The 23,878-nt window shown below is 42.5% G+C and overlaps 3 protein-coding genes across 6 annotated transcripts in view; 1 reads left to right on the forward strand and 2 right to left on the reverse strand.

The window, feature by feature from the left end:
• The window catches only part of LOC120816450 (guanine nucleotide exchange factor VAV3), a 31,635-nt gene extending 24,435 nt beyond the window's left edge, over positions 1-7,200 (reverse strand). For 2 of the 3 annotated variants that reach the window (XR_013467054.1, XM_078098654.1), the window contains exons 1-8: positions 6,718-7,200; positions 4,331-4,447; positions 2,529-2,587; positions 2,078-2,143; positions 1,437-1,554; positions 732-824; positions 342-410; positions 147-250 (exon numbers count right to left, since the gene is read on the reverse strand). Coding sequence is in view for 2 of the 3 variants with exons in the window: in XM_078098654.1 (XP_077954780.1) it covers positions 147-250; positions 342-410; positions 732-824; positions 1,437-1,554; positions 2,078-2,143; positions 2,529-2,587; positions 4,331-4,447; positions 6,718-6,921 (830 nt within the window). In the remaining variant the exon portion in view is untranslated. The remainder of the gene's footprint in view (positions 1-146; positions 251-341; positions 411-731; positions 825-1,436; positions 1,555-2,077; positions 2,144-2,528; positions 2,588-4,330; positions 4,448-6,717) is intronic. The other variant, XM_078098655.1, reaches the window with a different exon arrangement.
• Positions 7,201-8,436: 1,236 nt separating this feature from the next.
• dcaf8 (DDB1 and CUL4 associated factor 8) lies at positions 8,437-15,929 on the forward strand. The gene is made up of 13 exons (XM_040172066.2): positions 8,437-8,747; positions 9,209-9,269; positions 9,396-9,476; positions 9,615-10,255; positions 10,407-10,547; positions 10,675-10,769; positions 11,050-11,160; positions 11,305-11,435; positions 12,366-12,473; positions 12,671-12,801; positions 12,990-13,109; positions 13,539-13,655; positions 14,032-15,929. The coding sequence occupies exons 2-13, from the start codon at positions 9,233-9,235 to the stop codon at positions 14,137-14,139; spliced, it is 1,821 nt and encodes a 606-aa protein (XP_040028000.2). The 5' UTR covers positions 8,437-8,747; positions 9,209-9,232; the 3' UTR covers positions 14,140-15,929.
• A 485-nt stretch (positions 15,930-16,414) lies between these two features.
• ndc1 (NDC1 transmembrane nucleoporin) lies at positions 16,415-23,858 on the reverse strand. Of its 2 annotated transcripts, XM_040172067.2 has the most exons (18): positions 23,650-23,858; positions 22,741-22,861; positions 22,551-22,652; positions 21,646-21,820; positions 21,428-21,563; positions 20,991-21,099; positions 20,784-20,835; positions 20,525-20,657; positions 20,127-20,219; positions 19,965-20,046; positions 19,671-19,832; positions 19,308-19,568; positions 18,903-19,015; positions 18,621-18,671; positions 17,999-18,062; positions 17,805-17,905; positions 17,288-17,448; positions 16,415-17,197 (listed from the first exon to the last, which is right to left on the reverse strand). In XM_040172067.2, exons 1-18 carry the CDS (start codon positions 23,686-23,688, stop codon positions 17,134-17,136), a joined length of 2,019 nt encoding a protein of 672 aa, XP_040028001.2. In that variant the 5' UTR covers positions 23,689-23,858; the 3' UTR covers positions 16,415-17,133. The 2 variants fall into 2 exon arrangements, with proteins under 2 accessions (XP_040028001.2, XP_077954782.1); XM_078098656.1 differs by lacking the exon at positions 18,621-18,671 and having other exon boundaries at positions 23,650-23,815.
• Between the last annotated feature and the right edge of the window lie 20 nt (positions 23,859-23,878).

The following is a 23,878-nucleotide window of genomic DNA, read 5'->3' on the forward strand; positions in this document are numbered from 1 at the left end:
TTCCAATGTATTGACAGTAAATTGTAAGGACAGTGATATAGTGAACGTTTAGGCCGATTAATGAGACCGAACTGCCGCTGCAGTTGCAACTCGCATAGTTTCCTTGCAACCACACCATAAACGTACATGGGTGTTTTCGTGGATACCTCTCTTTGTAGCTGATGAAAATCTGGTAGAGATTTAAGGCATTTTTGTATAAGATGGAGTCCTGCACGTCACCCATCAGGCTCTTGTGAACTTTAACCAGGTCCTGCATTAGAATTAAAAAAAAAACATTGTTAACTGGAAATGAGTTTTTATTTCCATTTCATGTGACAAGTCGAGGAACTCGTAGGACTTACTGGAATGTTGACAAAGACTTTGTCGATTTCAGCCGCAGAGAAGAAATTCCTGAGAGGGTTCAGGAAATACTGGAAACAGAAACAATTGAACACCAGCATCAAACATCCCAGCGTCTCGGCCCAGGCGCTCACACACAGATTGTTTTACTGGTGAATCATTTGAAAATGTAGTGATACAAATAATAACAGCTGTCATGCACAGATACAGAAACAAATAGCATACATCTCTTTAGGTAGCCAGATAACATCTTCATAGCAGCGCAAGAAATAGTAACAGCGATGACATTTTAAAATGCTTTGTCTAACTTTCTGATTTATTTAGAAAACTGTGTTTTTCATGTGACAACATATGATCTCAGTGCTTTATAGAACAGTAGGATGTTAATAAACCTTCTCGATGGACTCCAGGGTCTCCGTGTATTTCTCCTCCGTCTGTTTGATCTCTGTGAGGCAGCAGCTCCGCACATCCACCTCGGCCTGCTTCTAGGAAGATGCACACCTCAGAAAATGTTTCCTAAACACTCGCCATCTTTCCTTTTGCTCATCCGCTGACACTGCAGAGTATTTAGAATATTCACTCAGAACGCTGAAATGAAACATCTGAAAAAACGTTTTTATTCATAGAGGAACGTATTTTTAAAGAAGCCTGCGCAGACTTCCTCCTGCGTGCATGAAGCACAGTCATAAGGTGCAGAAACGAAGCGGATGAATAGATGACGGCTAACATCACTCTGAGATCACAGCTTCTGCAGGATCAGTGATCGATACACACGTTCGGTGACTTGGTTTGTCACACACGTTAAATCCATAACTCTGATTGTCGCCCATGACAATTAACAGGGACATTACGCTGATATGTGACGATTAAAAGTAAACATGTAGTGTTGTCTTTAAAAGATGATGTAATCCCCTTTTAATTTGTCTCTTATGACTTACTACGAGTGAATGGAGTTGTCTGTATCTACTGTATCTAATCCTATCCTAAACTTTTTTAGTGATACTTTTATACTGAAGTTAAGGCGCAACATTTGAGCAATTAGGATAGTAGGTGTGTGTGTGTGTGTGTGTGTGTGTGTGTGAGAGTCATTGCTGTACCAAAAGGGGATGCTGCTCATTCCTCATGAGGTCTTCATAGATCTCTCCGCCTGCATAGTCTTCTTCCACCCCGTAGACCTCTGCATACAGGCCGTCCTCATCATCGGGGGCATTCTCGCTATCACACACGCAGGCACATTAACAAATGACTTATTGCATTGTGTGGATGATGGAAGCAATATAATGCTACATGTAATGTTGAATCAAAATAAAAACTACACATAGACAAAAGGCAGCACCCTTTCTGTGGAGTGTATATGTGATTACAAAGCAGTGTTCTATCATGGGCTATTTTTTTTTTTAACATATCCATTGCCTCATCATAATCACTGGATGCATTTGATACAAAGAGGCCATGTGACATGAAAATAATGCAAGTATTGTACCTGTTTGACTCATTTGAGTCAATAAAATGTTATTGATGAGGGTGGTATGCAAGAAGTCCTCTGAATCATGCAGTGTTACTCATTCGTTCCCTCCGACAGTAAAAGAGAGACGGAGCAAAGCCTTTTACCAAAATGTGTGGGTGTCCAGACCCCCGGAGAGCACGGATAATGAGCAGAGCTGGTTCCCTACTGGGCTAAATAGTCACGTACTATCAACACCAGTAATGATCCTGCAGAGAGGCGCCTCATACATACTCAATCAAGTCTTCCAGATTATTGTAAATGTCCTCGTCTTTGAGGCTTTCCTCCGTTGGAAATGGCCTGGAAATGACAGCAAAGTGTGAGGCTCAGTGTTCAACAGATATGAATGAACACAATGAAGAAAACCAATGAGTTGCTTTGGGCAAAAAAACTAACGTTTGATGTATTAGAGACATTTTCAAATATCTAGGAGAGTTGAATTGCGTTCGTTCAGCAAAAACAGGCACAAATTGGTAATAACTAGGTTGGACAAGTCCACAAAATCCAACTTTTATTGGGACGGAGATCTGCAACTTGCTCATTCTCACATTCAAAGGAATGAAAGATGCCATTTTTTTAAATACTTAGAATGTTAAACTGTTCAACAAAATGCAGAATATAAAGTCACACGCGGATAAATAACACAAGTGACAAGTGACTAGATTTTTAGTATTGAGTAACTTACTTGATTACTCCTTGCTGTGCAATTGCCGTGTAGGACAGCTTGGATAGTGTGTCCACAACCTGGTAAGGAAAAAAAGAATAATACATTTAAAAATAGCGGCAAAATATGTCTAGTAGAACAATACATGAGACTTCACCGAGCTCCTTCAAAATGTTGTTGTTATGTAAAAGCATTTGTAATGCATATACGTAATAGAATAAAATATTTTCAACCACATGTTTCTAAAGCGCCGTTGTCTTTTGCGCCTGGATCCTTGGAGCAAAATGATACATTACTATTTTTATTATTCCTATTAGTTATATTATGCGAATTATTTTCATTTGTATCATTATTATTATGATTATATCAATATTATGCCAATAATTATGATTGAAATGAGATGGAGAGCAGATGGAGGGGGAAATTTAAATAAATAAATAATTTAAAATTGTGGCCCGAATAAGCTTAATAATTTCTTTATGCGGCACAGAGAAGTTTGGAATGACCAAATGACTATTTGAATGTGGTTAGCTATAACATCCTGTCTATCAGCAGTTTATCTCCTCTTCGTTTGAATGAGTAATGTGGCTTTGGTTAAAGTCAGGTGCCATTGTGACGTTGTGTCTTGAAGACTCAAGTTCGTAGTTTGAGACCAGTTTTAAACTCAATAATAAAAATCTCTCTGCCATCTGCAATAGTTTTTAATGATGGTAACGAAACCAAACATTTGATTTTAACTGCTGTGTTAAGTGTTTGCAGCCAAAGGGTCTCCTTCATTCAGTCGAGTGAAGAAAAGGATAAGTGTTGGAATTTCCATTGGCTTTTGCTTTGACAACATCATGTATTAAGAGAACAAATGACATGATCGATCTGATATCACGGGGGGGGGGGGAGGGGGGTGTAGTAGTAGTAACTCAGCAGAGGAATGAATGTAGGTTAAAGAGCTCTCAAGCTCTATTCAGTGGACTAATGCTCAGTCTACGGGCAGAGTTGGCACACTTCAACCCGGGTGGATTAGACTGGCTGAGATCTGAGATGTTCTCTTTTGGATGTTTTTCTGGAAAATAGGGAAGAGATTGAGGATTTCTTGTTCGCATGTACAACCCTTCCTGGAGCCGATCCATCCCGACCCAATCGGCGAACCTACAGACGCCCCTTTTCTTTTTTTTTTTACTAAAAACAAGTTATGCTGCAAAACAATCATCCCCCTCCGGAAGCTTGTTTGCTAGATGGAAAACTCTTGAACATGACTGAGATTATGCAGCCCAGTTTGTATGTACTGTACATGTTTGCAGGCAGCACCTCCCATACAGGATTATCAGCAGCCAGATTAACTGGAAGCTTCTGTACAGCACAACACAATGTTCTAACATTCTTTACACATGGAGTTCTCAATAGCAATAATGTGTAAATGATTGAAAATGGACAAAACTGTCAAAATAATTACATCCATGAGAAGAAAATATTGTTGAGGTTGTACTTGTGAACCGAGGAAATGGAAGAATAAGGCTGGTTCAGAGTGAGGCTGCTTTCTTCGGTCAAATCAGGCTTTGCTTTGCTGCCAGCTCACACAATAACGTGACAATAAATCAATAAATGCATATGTGGACGTCAAAACATGTTGAAACCTGTTTTAGTAAAGTATTAAAAATGTAAAATGTAGAAAAACTGTAAAATGATCTCCTGAAAGACACCTAATGTGCTCACTTCCCTGTCGAAATGCTGGTTTAAATCAAGTGTTATACCCAAAAGAATCGAATACTTTCATAAATCATGAAAAATGTGCATCGTTGGAGAAAATGGAACATGGAAGAGGATGCTACCTTCACAAAGTCTCGAACATCAAAGAGGTCGAAGGCTTCAAATAAGTCATTTCTCTTCATCCCAAATACATTGCAGCAACAAGTCAGGAATGTACGGATGTTCTTCAAGCACAGGAACTGCAAAGGGAAAACATTGACACATCGTTAAGCATAATGTGTATCTATATTGCATTTACACAAATATGTGCTTCTTTTTTGCTGGAATAATGTTACTGAGACTAATTGTTCATGAGCTGTTTCATAAAATAACTTATGGGTGAGCCCCTCCAAACCATTAAAAATATTCAAGTTATTTCGTTCAGGAATTTCTTTTACCAGATCAGTTTTCATTAAAAGTATTCATTCCAAAGAACGAATTGATATTCCGGAAACAATGATATTGCTATATGATATTGCTGTCTTAACTGAGACGGACAGCTCCGCGGCTCCGAATCCAACCACAAAGCTCTTAGTCTGATTACTAACTTCAGTTGAGTTTTTTCTTTTTGTAATTTAAAAGAAGTCTTTCTAACTTTTCTTAACTGACATTTGCTATACAACGCAGAGAAATTGAAGTTGCCTGTATAAAAGTGAAGGTGAGCAGCACACAGCAAACTGAAAGTGAAAGCATAACGTTTCACATTGACAAAACCGCACAACAAGCTTCTACGGTGTCACTTCCTGTTATGATGTGTGTCTGGAACTAGTGAAGTAAAAGAAAAAACATCCTAAAGGTAATTTTTGGGTCTTAGGAAGACGCTGAAAGTCGATGTACTCAAATAGTGGTGAAAAAAAGCAAAGCATTCAAACAGTTAACGTCGATCTCCCACATTGCTGTGAGATGACTAAACGAGGGCCGCAGTGGATTCTTGAGACTAGATAGGCTCCTGCTTATCACAGCAGCTCATCGTGGTGACGCCTGTAATCACCACAGCGGGCCCCCTGGGGCCATGTTGGTCTGCAGAGGAAGTGCATGAACACGATTGCTTTGCACAACTCCTGAATGATTACAGTCACAGACCTGGTGCATAGTCGCTTTCTACTTTGAGAATAATCCCTGCACCAAAATCACACACATACACACAATAAAAGTGTAGTTGTTCCTCGGCAGGGTGTGTTTATATAGGTTGAGAATTTTTCACTACCAAAGAATGAAAGACAAAAATAGAAATGACCTTGAGATACAAATTACAATTTATATATAAGAATTATACCGTCACATGCCATGTTTCCCATTTGCACCAAACATACACATATAAATAGCACTTCCGGGCACAATTTCACTACAGCACACTGCACCCTCAAGTCCATTACCTTCACAGCCTTGTTTTCATCTGCAAGATCGTGGGTCAGCAGAGCCCAATGAAAGGGGCATTTAAAATGTGGAGCCCAGTGACACACTTGCCTTTCTTAGACATATTCAGACGGCCTACAGCTGCAGGCTTTGGCTATTCACTCTATTATGCCCTGGTTTTGCTATTAGAAAAGAATGAGACGAACATACACAGCAATGCAGTTTATAAGCACGATCAGCACCTGGCTCGGGAACTGGCTTTTTTCATTACAGAAGCAACGGTTTTCAAAGGGAAATCTGAATATCCCTTTAATCGGATGTCTCCATTTATTGATGGCAGTTTGTGAGTGGTAAAATCCAAAAAAAGGTTTCATGAAAACTGTGTTGGTGCATCATTGCAATGTTTACGACAACTACTTTAATTCTGAAACGTTTGTGTTTGTGTGCTTCACACGATGCGCTTTTTAAGTAATGGGCCTTCTGACCTCACTTATAGGTGTCATCATTGTTTATGTGTCTCATGCATCATTTTAATCATCACCCTCAATGCCGTCTGAAAGTCGTTTAAAGTTTGTGGTAAGTCGAGGTTAAGTGAAACATTCCTACAAACATTTATATCCAACTGTGAGGAGTTGCACACATTGTAAAAGTAAAACACCAAACAGTAAACGTTTCCTCACAAATGGGTGGATCAAAGCCAGGATTGTATCAGGCCTCTCCAGTGACAGAAGAAGGAATTATGATCATCCCAAGCACAACCATCTAAAGGGGTAAGTTGAGTCACTTTGGACTGACTGCCACATTCTATACGAAAAGTAGACAGATGAAGACTTCGCTTTACACTGAACATCCTCACTATTTGGATGGAGTAACCCAGAGGCAACACTCACCTCACATACCACATCGAACTTGAATAAGTCCCCTTTGCGCAAAACCTATGTTGCCATTGAGCGGGCTAAAATGTTGTTGTTTTTTTTAAATGAACTTAAATTAACATCTAACCATCACTCTGACACATTCAATTGGATTGCACGGCAGTTTTGCGGCTGCTCTGTCTGCGCACGTTACGACAAAGGAGCGGGGTTTGAGAGCTGCGCAGAAATGAATAGTCTACCTGTGACATCTGCGGCCTCAGATTGATCTCCTTCAGGTTGATGGTGTGAGGTCTCAGGTTGTTGAGCAGTTGGCAGAGCAGCACCCCGTCCCGCAGGGTTTGCGCCAGATCGAACACCTGCGCCGTGTCGGCCGTCACCCGGTGGTTGGCGGGCAGCACTTTGCAGCTGATCAGCCACATTGCACATTGCCTCCAGTACTCCATGTTCTCGGCGAGAAGCGTCGAAGAACGGCGAGTTTTTTTTTTTTTAGCACCAAATGGAACGACCTGGTCGCTGTTTTGAGGCTGCGCGCGGCATGGTGGCTGCGCTCAGCGCCGTCGGGGCGTCTCTCCAAACTCCAGCATCGCCTCCGGGGGACGCGCGGGGCTGCGGCGATTTAGGCAGTGCTTCATGCGGTGGGCTGCTGTGAAGAAGACGTTCTGTGAACTTTCCGCTTCCTTTACATGTGCTGTGTCGTGGAGGTGGTCGTAAAAAAAAAAAAAGTATTTCCCGTACTTCTGAAATGAGGCGTCATTGTAACGAGCCAGCGTTCTCTCTTTTTTTTAACTTTGGCTTTCACCTTTGATTCATATGGAAATCTCTGAAATGAAGATCAGTGGTTGTTGTATCATTCCAAAAGACACTGAAATAGTATATCTATAGAAATAATACAAGCTCACAAAATCAAATCCAGGCCATTTGCTTGATAAATGGCTTGATCAAGCAGTTAAGCCTTTTATTTGTCAATTAACTGGTTAAAAGACTTCAGATATATGCAGTTGTTGTGGTGCACACACATTATATCTCATTTTATTCTAACAGTATTTCGCCCACATTCTTCCACTCCCAGCTGACATGTGTATTATGAACAGCTTTGACAAAAGGTTTTTGTGATGTGTTTAGCGTTTCCATAAATTCGATAGGAAGAATCAAGGGATCTAACAGTGCAGGGGGGGAGGACATCCTTTTGCATAATGTCATTGAGCCCATGACATAAACACAGGAAGGAAGCTGGAAGATCCCATTTTGTTTTAAACTGAGTGACGGAGCCAGATGTTTCCTCAGACAATGAGCTGACCCATAAACTTAAACTTAAACTGTCAAATTAAGCTGCTCTTTTTGTTACTTAAGTCCAATTTCACAATTGAAATACCAATGACATTTTTTGAGCTAACAGATTTTTACTTTTTTGTAAACCTTTGTGACCTTTTTTTTTAATGTTATTTTTCGATGACATTTTACACCTAACATTATTTTACTTTTTTTCAAAACCTTTTTCGATATAATATTATAGAATTATATTAAATTAAATATTATACTATTGACTAAATTATTACTTTCTTTTGCAGGACATATTTCGACCAAATCTTCTTTGAACATTTTTTTGACCACATATGTTTTTACTTTTTTTTTCAAAACATTTATTGCTCGTATATTTTTTAAAACATTTTCCAACCATATATTTTTTTGACATTTTTTTCACAATATTTTTGACCTAATATAATTTGATTTCTTAAAAACTTTTAAATATATATAAATGAATGTGGAATCTGTTCAGTTTAATTACATTAGTCACGATTTAAACTGCACAGGTGACACATATTGGGTTAAACAATTGTTTTATAGTGTTCTATAGTATTTACTGTCGTTAATTATGAATCTTTTTTTAATTATTACTACCATTGGTAGCAGTAGAGTTAATCAAATACAGATTATTATTTTGCTTATTGCGTCTCCTTTGTAAACTTCCGGAATAAAAAAACTCGAACGGCGCACGACACCGGAAATGGAGCCCCCAAAAAGAAACTGAACCGTCAAAACATAAACAGAGCAGTAAACCTTGTGTGAACGCAGTTAGCTCTCTTTCTAGTTTGTCTTCTGCTAAAAGCTGTATGCACGCATTCCTAATGTCGTGTATTTACGGTCAAATAATTCCTAGCCGAGGCACCCAAGTTAGCCCAATTGCTAAGTAGTCAGGTGGAGAAAATAAATCTGCAATAAAGATCAGGACTAAACTAAGAAGTACGCCTCGTCGGGCCTTCGGATCGAGGTAACGCAAGCTACGCTAGTTAGCCACCACACGCAACGTTAGCCACTCGTACGCGTTTAAAGCCCACCGGTTTGTTACTAAGCACGACTGACAGTAATATACTGTCCAACTCGGTTAGCCTTAAGCGGGCTAGTTAGCGTTAGCTCACGCCGAGAGCACCGCGCAGCACAATGCACCGCTAAGCACCACACAGCAAAACACGGCGTGGGTCGGGCCTGTGAGCTCGCTGCCAGGCGAGTAATTTAAGTTTTATTAATGTCGCAACAGGCAGCGGTAGTCGGGGGATTAAAATGAGCCCGGTACTTTAGTTTAGACGGGCACCCCGCGGCGCACACTGCGGCGTCCCTAGCTGACAACCGTTGAGGGTGTATTGAGAACCGATGCACACGCGCCTCCCGTTGTCTTAATGTGAGCCCGGGTTCTTTTTTGCCCAATAAACGTCCCAACTGTGTCTGTCGCAGGTCGACGCAGACAAAGGGGACAGGATGTCTGAGGCTGAAGGCAAATCCACAGCGCTTAACGGTAAGGGGTCAGTGCAGGAACACAAGCGGCTCTTTGCACCGACTGCAACTGTGCGAGCTGCAACCCTCAACATGCAGTCAGCCACAAGCAATGTTGTTGTTCTTGTCTTTTCTCTTTTTTTACCAGGTGGCGAAAAAGAAGATCAACATAAGGAGACTGATGCATCCGGAAGCAAAGATGGGGAAACGCAGTCTTCCTCTCAAGACGGTAAACACACACACACACACACACACACACACACACACTATTCCAAGTTGTAGACTGCTAACTAAGCTATAAGGCTGTAATACTTATTGTAATCAATGTCAAAATGTCATCTCTTTACTAATACAAATACCCCCAAAGGCACAGGAGAGGCATCTGGAGACAAGCCAATGTCAGAGGTGGGGGAAAACAGGGAGGAGGAGGAAGAAGACACAGACAGCATGGACGGCCGTGGCCATTACTCCCTGACTGAAGACGGTGAAAGAGAGAGTGACGGAGGCAGACGGAGGAGAGCAAAGGATAAAGACGGCGGGAAAAGAGCCGCCAGGAAGCGGAACAGACCTGGTGGTGGCCCGAATCGCCCCACCACTTCAGATGAGGATGAGGACGACGAGGATGAGGACGAGGACGACGACGAAGAAGAACACAAAGACGACGACGATGAAGACGATGATGAGGCCATGGAGGCCTGGCTGGGAGCGGAGCTCAGTGACCTGCGAGGCCCTGTGTGGCAGGCGATACCCTCGCTCCGCTCGCGGGAGATCGGCAGGGACTCCCACCAGTTTGTGAGGCGCGTGTGCGGGGCCCGCGGCCTCGTGCAGAGGCTGGAGCTCCAGGGCCGACTGGAGAGGCACACGGGCTGCGTCAACACGCTGCACTTCAACCCCTCGGGCACACGCCTGGCCTCTGGCAGCGATGACCTGCGGGTGGTGATCTGGGACTGGGCTGTCCGCCGCGCCGAGCTGGAGTTCGACAGCGGCCACAAGAGCAACGTCTTTCAGGTAAGGGGCGAAGAGATCTTCGGTTTTAACAATGAGGGTTGGTCATATTTATCTGCGGTCAATGATAAACCTGCAGGGGAGTGAGCCAAAGAGACTGCCGCGGTAAGGGACCTCTTCTCTTCTCCCCTCCCCTCCCCTAACGTACACACAGGCAAAGTTCCTGCCCCACAGTGGAGACTCCACCTTGGCCATGTGTGCCCGAGACGGTCAGATCCGAGTGGCTGAGCTCTCTGCCACACAGCGCTGCAAGAACACCAAGCGGGTGGCACAGCACAAAGGGGCGGCACACAAGGTGAGCGTCTAATGCCTCCCGAGCGCTCCTGTTCCCTTTGGTCAGAACCGGAAGCCAACTGTAACTTGACCGGCTGGCGTGCAGTGGCCAGGTGGTAGTTTATCGTTTCTGCTTATTTTTCATGCAGCTGGCCCTTGAGCCAGATTCCCCTTGCTCCTTTTTGTCCGCTGGAGAGGATGCTGTGGTGTTTGGTATTGACCTGCGTCTGGACCGGCCTGCTAAGTGAGTGATGCTGTTCTTGCCGTTTACCAAGTTCAAATTCTGTCACCTCTGCAAATGGATTTTAACTCTATTGACTGGCTTTTGCAATAAGTGGGAGAAATATCATAAACTATACACACGTTTGGATGCAACGTTGTTCTTTTAAAGGCAGTAGTTTGTAGTGTCCCGCAAATATCCTGTACACCGTTTAACACTTTCCTCTTTGCCAGTTTATATGTGTTGATGTCCAGAGATAATATTCTTGTTTTTCTGTTTTCTTTTTTTTAAACTTATATGGCAGTAAACTGGTGGTTGTGAAGGAAAGTGATAAAAAAGTGGGTCTGTACACCATCTTTGTCAACCCAGCAAAGACGCAGCAATTTGCTGTGGGCGGAAAAGACCAGTATGTGAGGTATGAGCTATAAGTTATAAGTTATTCTTATGTCTTAATGCAAAATGGCATTGAATAGAATTGGTATAATCATTCTTAAAATGGTTGCTTTCTGTCTCTTAAATGATATTCTGAATTCCTTTTTCGTTTTCTCACCCTCTCTAGGATCTATGACCAGAGGAAGATCAACGAGAGCGATAATAATGGAGTGCTGAAGAAGTTTTGTCCTTCACATCTGGTATCCAGCGAGTCCAAAACCAACATCACCTGCCTTGTGTACAGTCACGATGGCACAGGTAACAAGTACTGTCGCATTGAAATCATTTAAAGAAGTTTAAAGTACTAAAAACAACATATCAGGAATGAAGACATGTAACTGTTGGCATGCCGTGTGTATGGTAATAACTGAATACCCCATAGCAAGATTTATTATCTCCCTAATGTTGTTTCACATTTATCTTTATCTTCTTTGTATGACAATCCATCCTCAACTTTTTTAATTTTGCAATAAATTTATTTAAGAAATATTGAATATTCAGAATCCTACATGCCTGTGTCAATGTCTTAAAACAATACAACTTTTGCCCTTGTAAGCCTTTCCGATGCAATCATGATGAAATATACTCAAACGAATGCGCCGTACTTTAAAAAGCTTTTTTAATTATTACTACCATTGGTAGCAGTAGAGTTAATCAAATACAGATTATTATTTTGCTTATTGCGTCTCCTTTGTAAACTTCCTCTCAACTTTTTTAATTTTGCAATAAATTTATTTAAGAAATATTGAATATTCAGAATCCTACATGCCTGTGTCAATGTCTTAAAACAATACAACTTTTGCCCTTGTAAGCCTTTCCGATGCAATCATGATGAAATATACTCAAACGAATGCGCCGTACTTTAAAAAGCTTTTTTAATTATTACTACCATTGGTAGCAGTAGAGTTAATCAAATACAGATTATTATTTTGCTTATTGCGTCTCCTTTGTAAAATATACTCAAACGAATGCGCCGTACTTTAAAAAGCTTCCATGTGCGCTCATCCAGTCAGGTCGGATTAGGAGCCAATTACAGGAATACACTTTGGTTCAATAAAATCAGTTTTTCCGAGTGCAATAACTTAGCTGAACTTGTCTGAATATTTCCCCATGATAATAAAAGGACCGGAATCTGCCTTTATGGCATTAAAGGAAATTAACAAGACCTTTGACTCCTTTTGCCTGCAGAGCTCCTGGCCAGTTACAATGACGAGGACATCTACCTGTTTGACTCCAACCACAGCGATGGGGCGGACTATCGAAGGAGATACAAGGGACACCGCAATAATGCAACAGGTGTTCTATTTGGGTACCGTAACAAAACGATGTGTTGCAGTAATGAAGTGGTGCCCTTTGCTTTTACTCCCAGTTTTAGAAATGGAAAGCATTTGCCGGCTGATTAATCATTCTTATACTGCAGAGAGATTTTGATAATCATGCAGACTGAATCCCACATTTTTAATCCTCCCTCCTCTTCGCCCCTTGTCTCACAGTGAAGGGGGTGAACTTCTATGGGCCACGCAGTGAGTTTGTGGTCAGTGGCAGTGACTGCGGACACATCTACCTGTGGGACAAGTACTCTGCTCGCATCGTCCAGTTTATGGAGGGAGACCGGGGGGGAGTGGTGAGTCCAACAGAAGGGAAATGATACCTACTTTTATTGGACTAGGCTGTAAAAATTCACTACGTTTTGTGTAACGTTTGTATTTCCTTTTACGACTCTTTTGCTCTCCAGACGTCTGTCTTAACATTATTTCTCATATAACTTTATCAAGTCGTCTCGGCCATTTTCTCTACACTCGACAACCACAGGTGAATTGTTTGGAGCCCCATCCCAATCTTCCCGGCATGGCCACCAGTGGGCTGGACCACGACATCAAACTGTGGGCCCCCACGGCTGAGAGCCCCACGGGACTGAAGGGTCTGAAAGAGGTGATCCATTCGGCTCTTGTTTCACACAATCCGCTCTCTTTTTACACGGTGAACGCCGCCACTTTTACTGCGGGCTGCATTCAGTTCGTCACACGCCACAGCAGAGCTCGAAGCAGACACAGCTTTCAAAGATGTGCAGTCAACCGGGTAGACCTTTCTGCTTCTGTTAGTTTTGGCAATCGATTTATTGGTTCCGGTGACCTTTTTACCTCCTGCTCCTCGGGTGGGACGAGGGACGCGGTGACTCCGCTGAGAAAACCGCTTGTCAACACGGTCTGTGCGATAACAGGTTGCCCCGAGCCGCGCAGAAACAAATCCAGTTTGATATGAAGTCTTAAAAAGTAAGCAAAGGATTAACAGCGATGTTTGTGCTCCTCATGCATTGCCCCCTGTTTGCCGAACTTGCGCCCGTTCGCTGTGGTCGTCAAGGTGATGAAGAAAAACAAGCGGGAGCACGACGAAGACAGCGTGCGCCACGGTGACCAGTACGACACCCAGCTGCTGTGGTTCCTGATGAGACACATGAGGAACAGACGGCCTCAGAGGGTGAGCACATCTCTTCATTATTATTTTCGGGTGTGGAGTTAAAGAGAAGTGAGATATTCCTTTCGTATTGGTTTCATACAGGAAATGAAAGGATACAGAGTTTGTCTGAAGGTTGTTGGTACTACTCTTTGATTACACATCATTTGGTATTTGGGTAGGAAATGTAGGACAATTAGTTTTCCAATGTGTACACTGGTAATTTAGCACCAACAAAAGGACAGTACTAATATTCTAACATGAAGGGTGGCGAGATGTTTCCACACTATTTCAGCCCCAGAAGAGTCTCATTGAAATGTTTCTCCGTTCTCTTGTGTGTGTGTGTGTGTGTGTGTGTGTGTGTGTGTGTGTGTGTGTGTGTGTTTGTTTGTCGATGCAGGCTCGCCGCGAGGGGGCAGACACAGACACGGACGAGTCCTGGAGCTCTCCAGATTCCTCTGACGAAGAGGAAGGAGGTCCAGACCACGTCCAGTGCATGTCCTCCTGAGCACCACACACACACACACACACTTAGACACGCAAACATACACTCGCACACACTTCGTTGCCCTTTAATTGTTGCACATAGACGAGCACCCTTGACACCGTGGCAACTCAAACACGGACGAGCCACAGGCGTCTTTTTGTTTGTTTCCTTTGTACACACGTACAAACTCACACTAAATGAACTTACTTACTTTTTGAATTCATAGTGACCGAGCTTCACGGTTGGCTTGTGAGTGCAAGCGACGACTACACACTGCATACGCACTTCCAGAATCCTGATTTTTGACTATTGTACAAAGAGATTTAGTGAATGCTTGCATCCCTATAAACCACTCTGGGGGGGGGGCTGCTCGTGCATACATTGTCTATGTGCCCTGTCTAGCCCCGGAACAATGTACTGTGTACGTATGGCAACAAGCACCTCCTCTTTAGGGACCCTGTAGGAAGCTATACATCACCAGCACACAATTCCTCCTCTTTTAGGGATAAACACATCTCACTCTTCAGCTCTTTGGCTTTGAATCGTACCATCAAACCATCCCCTAAATGTGACTTCCTTTTATCATTTGAAGGGTCCCCTTCACTGCATTGCCCCAGTCTCTTGCTTATTTGTGGCCCTTAGCTTGTGCAACTAGTTGCGTTTTTGTCTGGAAGGACTGCTGAATCCCTACATGCTGCATCACCCGACGTGCTCCCCTCCCCTTTCCCCCTTCCCCCTCACCAGTGAGTGCACTTTGAATCAGGGACGCTTTAGTTTTGAGACACAGACAAAATGTGCACTGAGTGTGTCATTCTTGGGGGAAGAGCTGTTTTATCCCATTGGAGCCCCCACGGTTTAGTTTGATGTTATTGATTTTTTTTTCTTTTTTTGGGGTGGGGGTATTTTGCACTTAAGCATATGTTTGACTGAGGAAAAGGAGGTTTGTTTGTATTCCATCAGCCTTTCTTCCTCCCTGACTCTCCATCTTTGACAGGAAACCTTGGATGGTGTTCAGCACACGGATAGTGACTGATGTCGGGTTCTATTGGGGCAATTGGTCATTTAGAGTCAGACCCTGACTTAGGCAGTGTTTCCGTTGGAATTTGATCTATGTGCTAGTTGAGATTGGAGTGTAGTAACCATGTGTTTCATGAAAATGCCTCTGATGCTAATCTCAAATTGATTGCGGAATGTCTGTCTTTCAAACAAGCATTGGAGCACCACAATAACTAAGAGGAGGGAGGTCATAATGCTTGGCAGTCATTTGCTGTACGAGAGCGATAAAGTCCAGCGTTTCTCATTTTCTATGAGAACTGTAGTTGAATTCATATGTACATATATAAATATATATTAAAACTGTAAAAAGAAAATCAACCTTAGCAAATGCAGTTTGACTTAAAGGACAAAAGATGTCAGAACATTTGATTGGTATCGATGCAGAGGTTTATATTCTATATGAGGACAAAGTACTTTTAAAATCCAGGGGGGAAAAAATTGACTTGAGGCACCATTTTTCTTCTGCTTTTCCTTTTATGAATGGCATCCTTCTGTTATGAGCAGAACAGCTGTCGAGTATTAAAGTTATGATTCTGTTGTTCAAGAAAATAGGTTTCCGTTCTCGATCATCACCCATCATTAGAGACAGTTCTATCCAGATTTTCCCACTGGCTATTTTTGGCATCTTGTATACATGAGGCGTTTTGATGAACAATTTTCTTTTGTCCACAACTGCCTAATATTGTATTCTACCAGTTGTTTGAAATATGTACGATTCGTGCAATAAACAAAGACAGTGCTCTTGATGTTGTAAATTCATGGTCTCATTCTGTTGCATTGTCACTCTGAAAAACACTGAAACCTACATTTTCCACAATGCAACTTCACCTCATCCGCAGGACCATCCCTGAGTAGTTACGATCTACAATTCACTTTTCTGTAAAATGGATTGTTGCGATGTCTCATGTAACTCGACACATTTTTGCTTTAAAAATAAATTTTGCGTGAGACATTTTGTGTAAACTAAATTCAACAGTTAAAAGAAATGGCAGGAATGTTTCAGGGGAGGAAAAGACAGCTACATTTTATTTAACTACTTGTACTCCTCACACTGACTTAGCGGGACAACAGGAAATTGGGCCTTAAAGCCACGGGAGGGTCTGTGTTCCTGAGACAATAATTCAGGTCTTTTGTATCAATGGGTCTTTAAAGATGGTTGTTTCCAGTGAACTCCTTTGGACAAGCGCTGCCTTGAGTTCATTCAATCCCGGCTTATTTTAGGGGAAGAACAACTGCAAAATGATCTTAACATTTTTTTATTCAACAGGTGTCTGAGGGGCATTTCAAAACTCAATACTTGTTGGTAATGACGCATACTCCCAAAACTTGATACCAGTCACACCAAAATCTCCTTTGTTGACATGAAAGCCTTATTTCACAGGAACAACATGGATGCCAGTTCTCCAGGCTGGTGTTTAGGACAAAACCAGTTGTAAAAAATGATTCTGCAGGACCCATATCAGACACCTGCAAAACTCAAAGAACACAGCATCTTTCTAATCACGCCGATATCATCCACCCCACTTTCAAAATGTTTTGAATTCCCACGGGCAGTAATTCCTTGAGACGGACCGGGTTTAATACCAAAACACATGTACATAATTTACAACCAATGCAGCGCAAATAGCCCTTTACAACTCATCCCACTAAATGAAGACCAGGTGTGACTTCTTTGTAATACAAATAAAGCAAATGTCTTTCGGAGTTGCTCATCTTTACAGTGAGCTAGTTTCACTCTCCCAAACACCGGAGGAAACAGTTGCGCTTCCAACCGGTCTGTCCGCCAGTTGCCTCCTGCGTGTTGGAGATGATATCTAGCCAATTGGATACAATCCGCACTGACATAGTATAGACATAAATATTAAAAGAGGCACTATCATGGGCTTTCACTTGTTGCCTCAGTTTTGCTAACGTGTGTCACCGCAATAAGAATCTGACAGCAGAAGAGCGTCACTCGTGCTACTCCTTGTACTCCAGAAACAGCTGCAATCTCTTCCGGTGCTCTGCAGACATCTTGACAGCACTGCGGATAAAAAAAAGAAAAGAAAATACATTAAGAAAACTACACAAATGGTAATATTTTTGGGAAGTCCTTTTTAATGCGAGGCCTTACTTTAAGTGATTCCCAAATGTAGTTGTTATCCTGTAGATGGAGGTCTTGAGAGTGGCCCTCAGAGCAAAGCGCAGTGTTTTGTGGGTCGATTCCCCCAGGCTGCCGGCCGACCTGACGGGCTTACTGGAGGCGTGAGGCAACTTGAAGTGTCGATCGACCGCCTGAAAGCAAGTCAGACCGGAAGCAGCTGTGGTCAGTGGGTGCACGGTGATCTTGTGTCTGTGTCACTATGGACGGTCTCGGAGGGAAAAAAAAACCTTAAAGCACCACTTGAATCAACAAAGTGAATGTCAGAAGATAAAAATCTGTTGCTTTTCTGACTGACCCACCCAAATTCATATCATGCAGATATTTCTGATGTTTCATCAGGAGTTAGATGAACTCGCCCCTTTAACTTAAGCACTGCTTCTGTTGGTCTTCATGCCAAAGTTTCAAACAATGTTTGAACTTAGGAGAACAAAAGGCAACATTGCTGTGCCAGGAAATGCAACAGCGGTTGCAGAAAAAAACAACTCACCTCTTGCAAGACCAGCATGCTACCGAGAATGCTGGGTAATGTAGTCTGTACAACACCAAACTGGTCTTCTGAGAAGGAGGCTTGAACGAGGTAAGACAGCCCTGGAGGACGACATAATAATGTACATGTTGTATCAGCAAAGACAGCTGGTATCCACATGGAAATTAAACTCAGTGTGCAACATCTGTTCCCACCTTCTAAAGCCCAGATGTGAGCCTGACTGTCTGCAAACAGAGCTTGACTGGAAGCTTCTGGAAGCTGCAGGAGACAAAGTTTACTTGTACGAGCTTCCTACTGTACAGACAAACACCTATTTACATATAGCTTATGAGGAAGTTGTTCGATCGGACAGGTTTTAATGAGCATGCATGTTCGAAATACGAAAAATACGTGACGCTCGGAGTCAAGCAACCAAACTAGTTTCTACAAATAGGAAATTCAAATGCAACACAAGCACAATCCACGGCGGTGGTAAACTCATCACTACCTCAAACTCCTGATATAACAAGATAATCTCCCAAAATTTGAAATACAAATAACACTTTGAGTTCTCATGTTACTTGCAAAACAAGTGGTTTACGCAACTTGTAAAATAATCCTTTTAAAGTAATTAGTGACATTGTATCGTAACTGATAAGTGAATGGAAAAGAGCCACATTAATAATGTGTGCACAATCGAGCCCAGAAGCAGGAGTTGAATTAGTGATGCTTAGAGGGGAAGGTGTTTAGATTTAGTAAAACTATACAAAAATCTACTGTGTGAGATGACAGCATGCAGGGAGCCCCTCACAACATGCACATGCCACACATCCTTACCTTGTTAAACAAATACATTATCAGCGCGCGCTTTGCCAAGAAATTCTTAACCTGTATGGGACAAGTATAAAGTTGTTTGGCTTTCAAAACTACACAACAAAATGTAACACAAGTGTAGACATAATGGCTTTACAGACTTGTAGACCTTAACAGTGGGCTGAAAAAGATGGACGACCACTCAATCATTATTAGCCCATGTCAATACTAATAAGTATGAAAAGACATCCCTCAATGCTGTGTAAACATAATATTACATGTATTGTATGTTGGGATTCTGTGTACCTGTTCTTTTCTGTTCTGAAGGAACTGAGCCAGGCGACTTGGTTTAGACGGTTCCTGCTTGGGACTGGGAACTGAGGCAGGAGATGCTGGGGGACTCCCATTGACCTGTGAATCTGCACAGCGAGGCAAAGCAACAACAAATAAAAAGCTCAGATATCTGCCAGTCATCCATTGGCTACCAAACGTATCTGATGATACCCTCGCCTATAGGTTGACATCATGCCACGCCGGACGTTCCAAAGCGTCTGTTTAGTCATATGAGGTGAACAAATACAGAAACGGGTACAAATTACACCTCAAAGTTGACCCTAACCGCATTGGTTTCCGAGCAAGAACAGATTGAACAAAATTACACGTGTCCGTCTGATTGCAGTGACTTGATTTCTTCCGTCAGCCTCCTCTCACCTGTGGAGGTGGACCAGAGCTTTGGAGCTCTCCTCATGATGTGCGGGCTTTGCACTGTGCCAAACCACGGCGAGCATTGGTCCATAGGTGCGGTGAGACGGCGCAGGGCGGGAGAAGAGAAAGGGCTGTCCAGGTCAGGAGTGAATGGCGCCGTCAAAGGGCTCTGTGGGAAGCCACCAATGGAGCGTGCGAACACAGAAGCGGGAGTTCTCAACAGCATGGCGGGCCTCGGGCTCATCAGATCTTCTGGGCCCGAGGTTACTTTGAGAAAGAAAAAAAAAAAAAAAAGAAGGGGTAAATAGTAAAAAAGGGAACCAGGCATGGACATTTTTTTTCAATTTATGTTTTTTAAAAGCAACATACCCGATGACTCAGATGAAGTCTTCCGTTCACTCCCGGAAGACAGCGATTTGGACCTGCCATTGGTTGCTACGGTGTCATGGTAAGCTACGAGTCTCTGGGTCAGATCAGCCAGCAGAGACAGACACTCCTTAGTGATGGCGTTCCAATTGTGAGGATGGCCACCTGGGAGAGACAAGAATGCAAAGATAATGAAAAGATTGCCATCAGGGTATCATCAGCCAATAGTGTACAAATACAATCAGTCAGTCACAACTCATGTAAGGGTCACTTGTCCGTGTAGACAGCCATACAGACCTGGCTGACTCAGACTGAAGACCTCACAGCGTCTCGATGGGGAGTGTTGGGACAGCAGAGCGAAGTCCTGCAGAGCTAGGAACTAAAATTTGGAAAAAAAAGTTACAACACCCCTGTGTGATCAGCAGCAAGCCCAAATTAGAGGGAAATCAAGTATGCTACCTTCAATATCATTGGCTGCTTGTCCGTAAGAACTTTAGGGAGACACTGATGGGCATCCTCGGTAAAAGATGACTGCACAGGAAAACTGTACACCTGCAGAGAACAGGAAACATAGTCGATGACATTTTATCTGAAAAGTGCTGAAGTGTAAATTGAATCAAGAATGCGAGATGAGCTCTGGTCTGGTGCTCTTTGGATACCTGAGAACTCAAAGTAATGACAACACTGCCCCCTAGTGTCTATAAATAATTAAAAAGCAAGCAGAAGGGGTTTCTGCAACACAACACTGCTGTTAAGCCAATTTGTGTCACAACAGGGCAATAACATGTGATTGGTCGGTCACGGCCAGTGGGCCCTGTTGTGGATCTTGAGCCTTTTGATGTAATTGAGTCACATACCTCAGTGACAAATATCCTAAAAAGCAGCAGCGTGATGTGCCATGTGAAGAGAAGGAAGCTGGCACTGATCCACTGGTGGTAGAGGAGGGAGGGGTCCAGCAGTCCAGCTATGCTGTCCAGAGGGTGGACAGAGCTGGAATAGGAGATCACAGACATCACTAAATGAATACAGGCCAGGAAGCAGCACTGTGTGCCTGCCAGTCATTTTGTTTGTACAAATTGCAAAGCCAGAAAAAGAAAAGAAAAAAAACATACTGACCTGTTTAAATGAAGATTCAGTGTTTTACAAATCCATGCTTTTGGAATGTATCCTGTTAATAAACACATTGAGATATTGTGTCACTTCCAACAAGACAATTAACAAAACAAAAACACAGCTCAGGTACAAAAAAAAGTTACTAGAAGAGAATTTAATTTAGTTTTAGTTCAGTGTTATCGAGGTTTAATTTATAGACAGATCACTTACCCAAAAAGAAATACATAACGATGTAGTTCCTGACACAGTAAAGTGCTTGAGTGGAGCTGCACCTCACCACCAAAAGTAAGGATCCTTTAAAGCGAAGGTATTTGTATTGCTGTGGGAAAATATCAGTAGGTTAACATCAACGCATATTAACCTTTAAAAAAAAGGTACCGGTTCCTCTTTTCTACCTAAGTTTAGCCCAGAATGTGTTGCTGGAGAGAACACGGCTTACGACATAATCAGTAAGCGTGTTGATTGGCAGGAGTGTCAACCAGATCTCACGTAAAATTTATACAGATTCTAAATAAAAACAGATGGCCGTCTTTGAGCGACCATAACAACTTATAATTGGCCAACCCCCCCCCCCCCCCCCCCTCCCTCAACCCCAATGGTGGCTGTAAGGACTCCCCCTAAGTTGTTGGTGAACTCATATCACATACCTGAACAGTGTGAAAAGAGACATAGTTCATGTTGTAGATCACACCGAGCAGACTGTGAGAAAATCCAACAAAGGCTCCAGCGAGCAGCAGGATGAGGTGATATTCATTCAGACACATCTGAGGCAAACGGTCGGTGCTGGAAAGAAATTGAAGAAATTAAGATTGCGGACACAGCATGTAAAGCTCTACATGAGGAGTTGTACGTGACAGCGGCTTACTCATCATTCTGTATGCAAGGGCCTCCGATTGACTCATATCTGCCCCCGATAGTGACAGCACAACACCAAGCCACGATTGTTCCCATGATGCAGTGGGCCAAGGAGTGTACGAGCTGGCGAGGATGGAGCAGCTGACCCAACAGGGCAATTCTTGAGCATGCAATTGTTGGGATGACTAAAGGGAAACAGATAAAACACAACCAATTGTTTTTAGCCGACAACACCCCACATGTCAACATCACTGATGTTACTCGCCGACACCCATCACAACTGTAGTGATTTCTTTACTTCATTATAGTAAAAAAAAACATCATGCATTTCTGACCTTTTTACATATTTGTCATGGCCTCGGAGAAGGTTTATGATAGATTTGAGACTCGTTGACTTGTTGAGTTTTACGTGACATCTTGAAAGGTGTAGTGTTGTACTTTTGGTAGCAAGTTGCACCGTTTGGAATTTGTTTGTTTAGAGCGTTTGGGCCAAATAAACATAAAAAAGTGCAGGGGTCTACTTTGTGAGGACAGTCTGGTCCGGCCGTGGGACCAAAGGTGGATTTACTTCATGGGTAGTCATTGTAAAGAGTGGGGATGTCTGAGGTTGATGCGTTGATTGCATCCAAGGAGATGCTGGATACGTTTACTAAAAGGAGCAGTTGCTCTTGATTGCTGATATTTAGTGTTGGTTGTGAGAGTTACATACTCTTATGGTGAATGACCTGTAGCCAGACATTGAAAAAATAAAAAATCTTCAAGGATTGTAAAGTGACATACATCATACACATAGATAAACTTTTAATTGCTAAGATGTGGCTTTTCTCGGATAACTGGAAGCCAAATAGACCCAAGGACTGTGTCAGTGGAGGAAATAGTTGATATATATTATTTGCATATATATCTGCCGCCCACCTGTATAATACTCCAGGTTCAGGAACCCCACCATGATGATCACTCCACACATCAGGATCAACGAGAAGATGGCACTTGCACATGTTGCGAACGACAGGCATTCTGCGGGAAAGAATCCACCGTGAGATCCACACTTTAGATTATACGTACGAGCCAAACGTCAAACTCTGCTTTGTTTGTGGTGACTGACCTGATATGGTTTGGATGGGGTGGAGCAGGCTGAACCTGCTGAGGATAACAAAAAGCGCTGTGATGGGAAGCAACAAAAGGACAGCCCAAGCAATACTGGCCACAGCTCTCCAGCAGACCACCTGAAAAGAGCAGTCAGATTATTAAATAAATAAATTATTAATCCATTTTTACTCGGCAGTGGCTCAAACAAAAACGTATCCGGCTTGTTGGTGGTCAATATCTTAATAATAAAAGAATGTTAGGAAATTCCAAAAGGTCTCTGGAGATATGTTTGCAGACCAATGATGTCTTTTGCTGAGTGATATGAAATATAGTGACAGTTTATTAATAAGTTCAAACAAGACTTGTTGGCAATTTTACTATTCCACAATGAGGAAAGATGTTATACATGTTTGAAATACATCCAGACACAATTATTGACAAACAATCGCATGTTCACTTCTACAATCTTCTCAATTTGATCATTATATAAAGTAGGGGTAAAAATACATCCCCTTTTATAGATTACTTTATAATTGCTTTTTCTTTCCGAACAGGTCTCACAATGATATCAGAGTAACTTTATAAACAATCACGTTAACTTTAACTATAACGCTGTATTTCAAAACCGCGGATGTAATTTAACAACAAGATTTATCTGCTTGATAATCCTTATTGTTGCCTTCCTCTGTTTTTCCTGCATAATGTTATATGCTCATACGTGCAGAATTTAACTTCTATTTGTTCATTGCGCATCTCTTTTAGGAAAGTGTTTTTGTATTATTTCTGAAAGATGCATTAGCTTCGCGAACAATAACTTACCGACGAACTAACGTTAGCATAACCAGGCTACGAGAGGTTAGCACGCGAGCACTCGTAGTACGTTTTGTATTTAATGAAAGAAGAACTTAAAAGTGTAGTGACTCACCTTTCGGACAAACCAACAACTTTGTTCGTTAGAAAACATGCTGCTTGGATGAAGGGAGAGCCAAACAGCGTTCAAATCTCTTCGGCTCTCCTGCTGTCAAACTATTTCCCCACTGTTTCCCATATCGCGCCTCATGCATTCAAAGGACCCTTGAAGGACCCCGATAAAAGGTGTCCAGGCTCCTGCCTGGTGGCAGCGTCACATCCACCCGAATTCAGTTTGATAAACG

Source organism: Gasterosteus aculeatus, chromosome 3 (genome assembly GCF_964276395.1).
Source record: "Gasterosteus aculeatus chromosome 3, fGasAcu3.hap1.1, whole genome shotgun sequence".
NCBI lineage: Eukaryota > Metazoa > Chordata > Actinopteri > Perciformes > Gasterosteidae > Gasterosteus > Gasterosteus aculeatus.

Bases quoted from the DNA above. Each gene is read 5' to 3' on its own strand.
- dcaf8 (XM_040172066.2), top strand. From the start codon at position 9,233: ATGTCTGAGGCTGAAGGCAAATCCACAGCGCTTAACG. The intron at 10,548-10,674 runs GTGAGCGTCTAA...TTTTTCATGCAG, and splicing joins ACAAAGGGGCGGCACACAAG to CTGGCCCTTGAGCCAGATTC. The intron at 12,474-12,670 runs GTGTTCTATTTG...CTTGTCTCACAG, and splicing joins ACACCGCAATAATGCAACAG to TGAAGGGGGTGAACTTCTAT.
- ndc1 (XM_040172067.2), bottom strand. From the start codon at position 23,688: ATGTTTTCTAACGAACAAAGTTGTTGGTTTGTCCGAAAG. The intron at 21,821-22,550 runs GTGGGCGGCAGA...GTTTCCCTTTAG, and splicing joins GAACCTGGAGTATTATACAG to TCATCCCAACAATTGCATGC. The intron at 20,047-20,126 runs GTAGCATACTTG...TCCAAATTTTAG, and splicing joins AGCAGCCAATGATATTGAAG to TTCCTAGCTCTGCAGGACTT.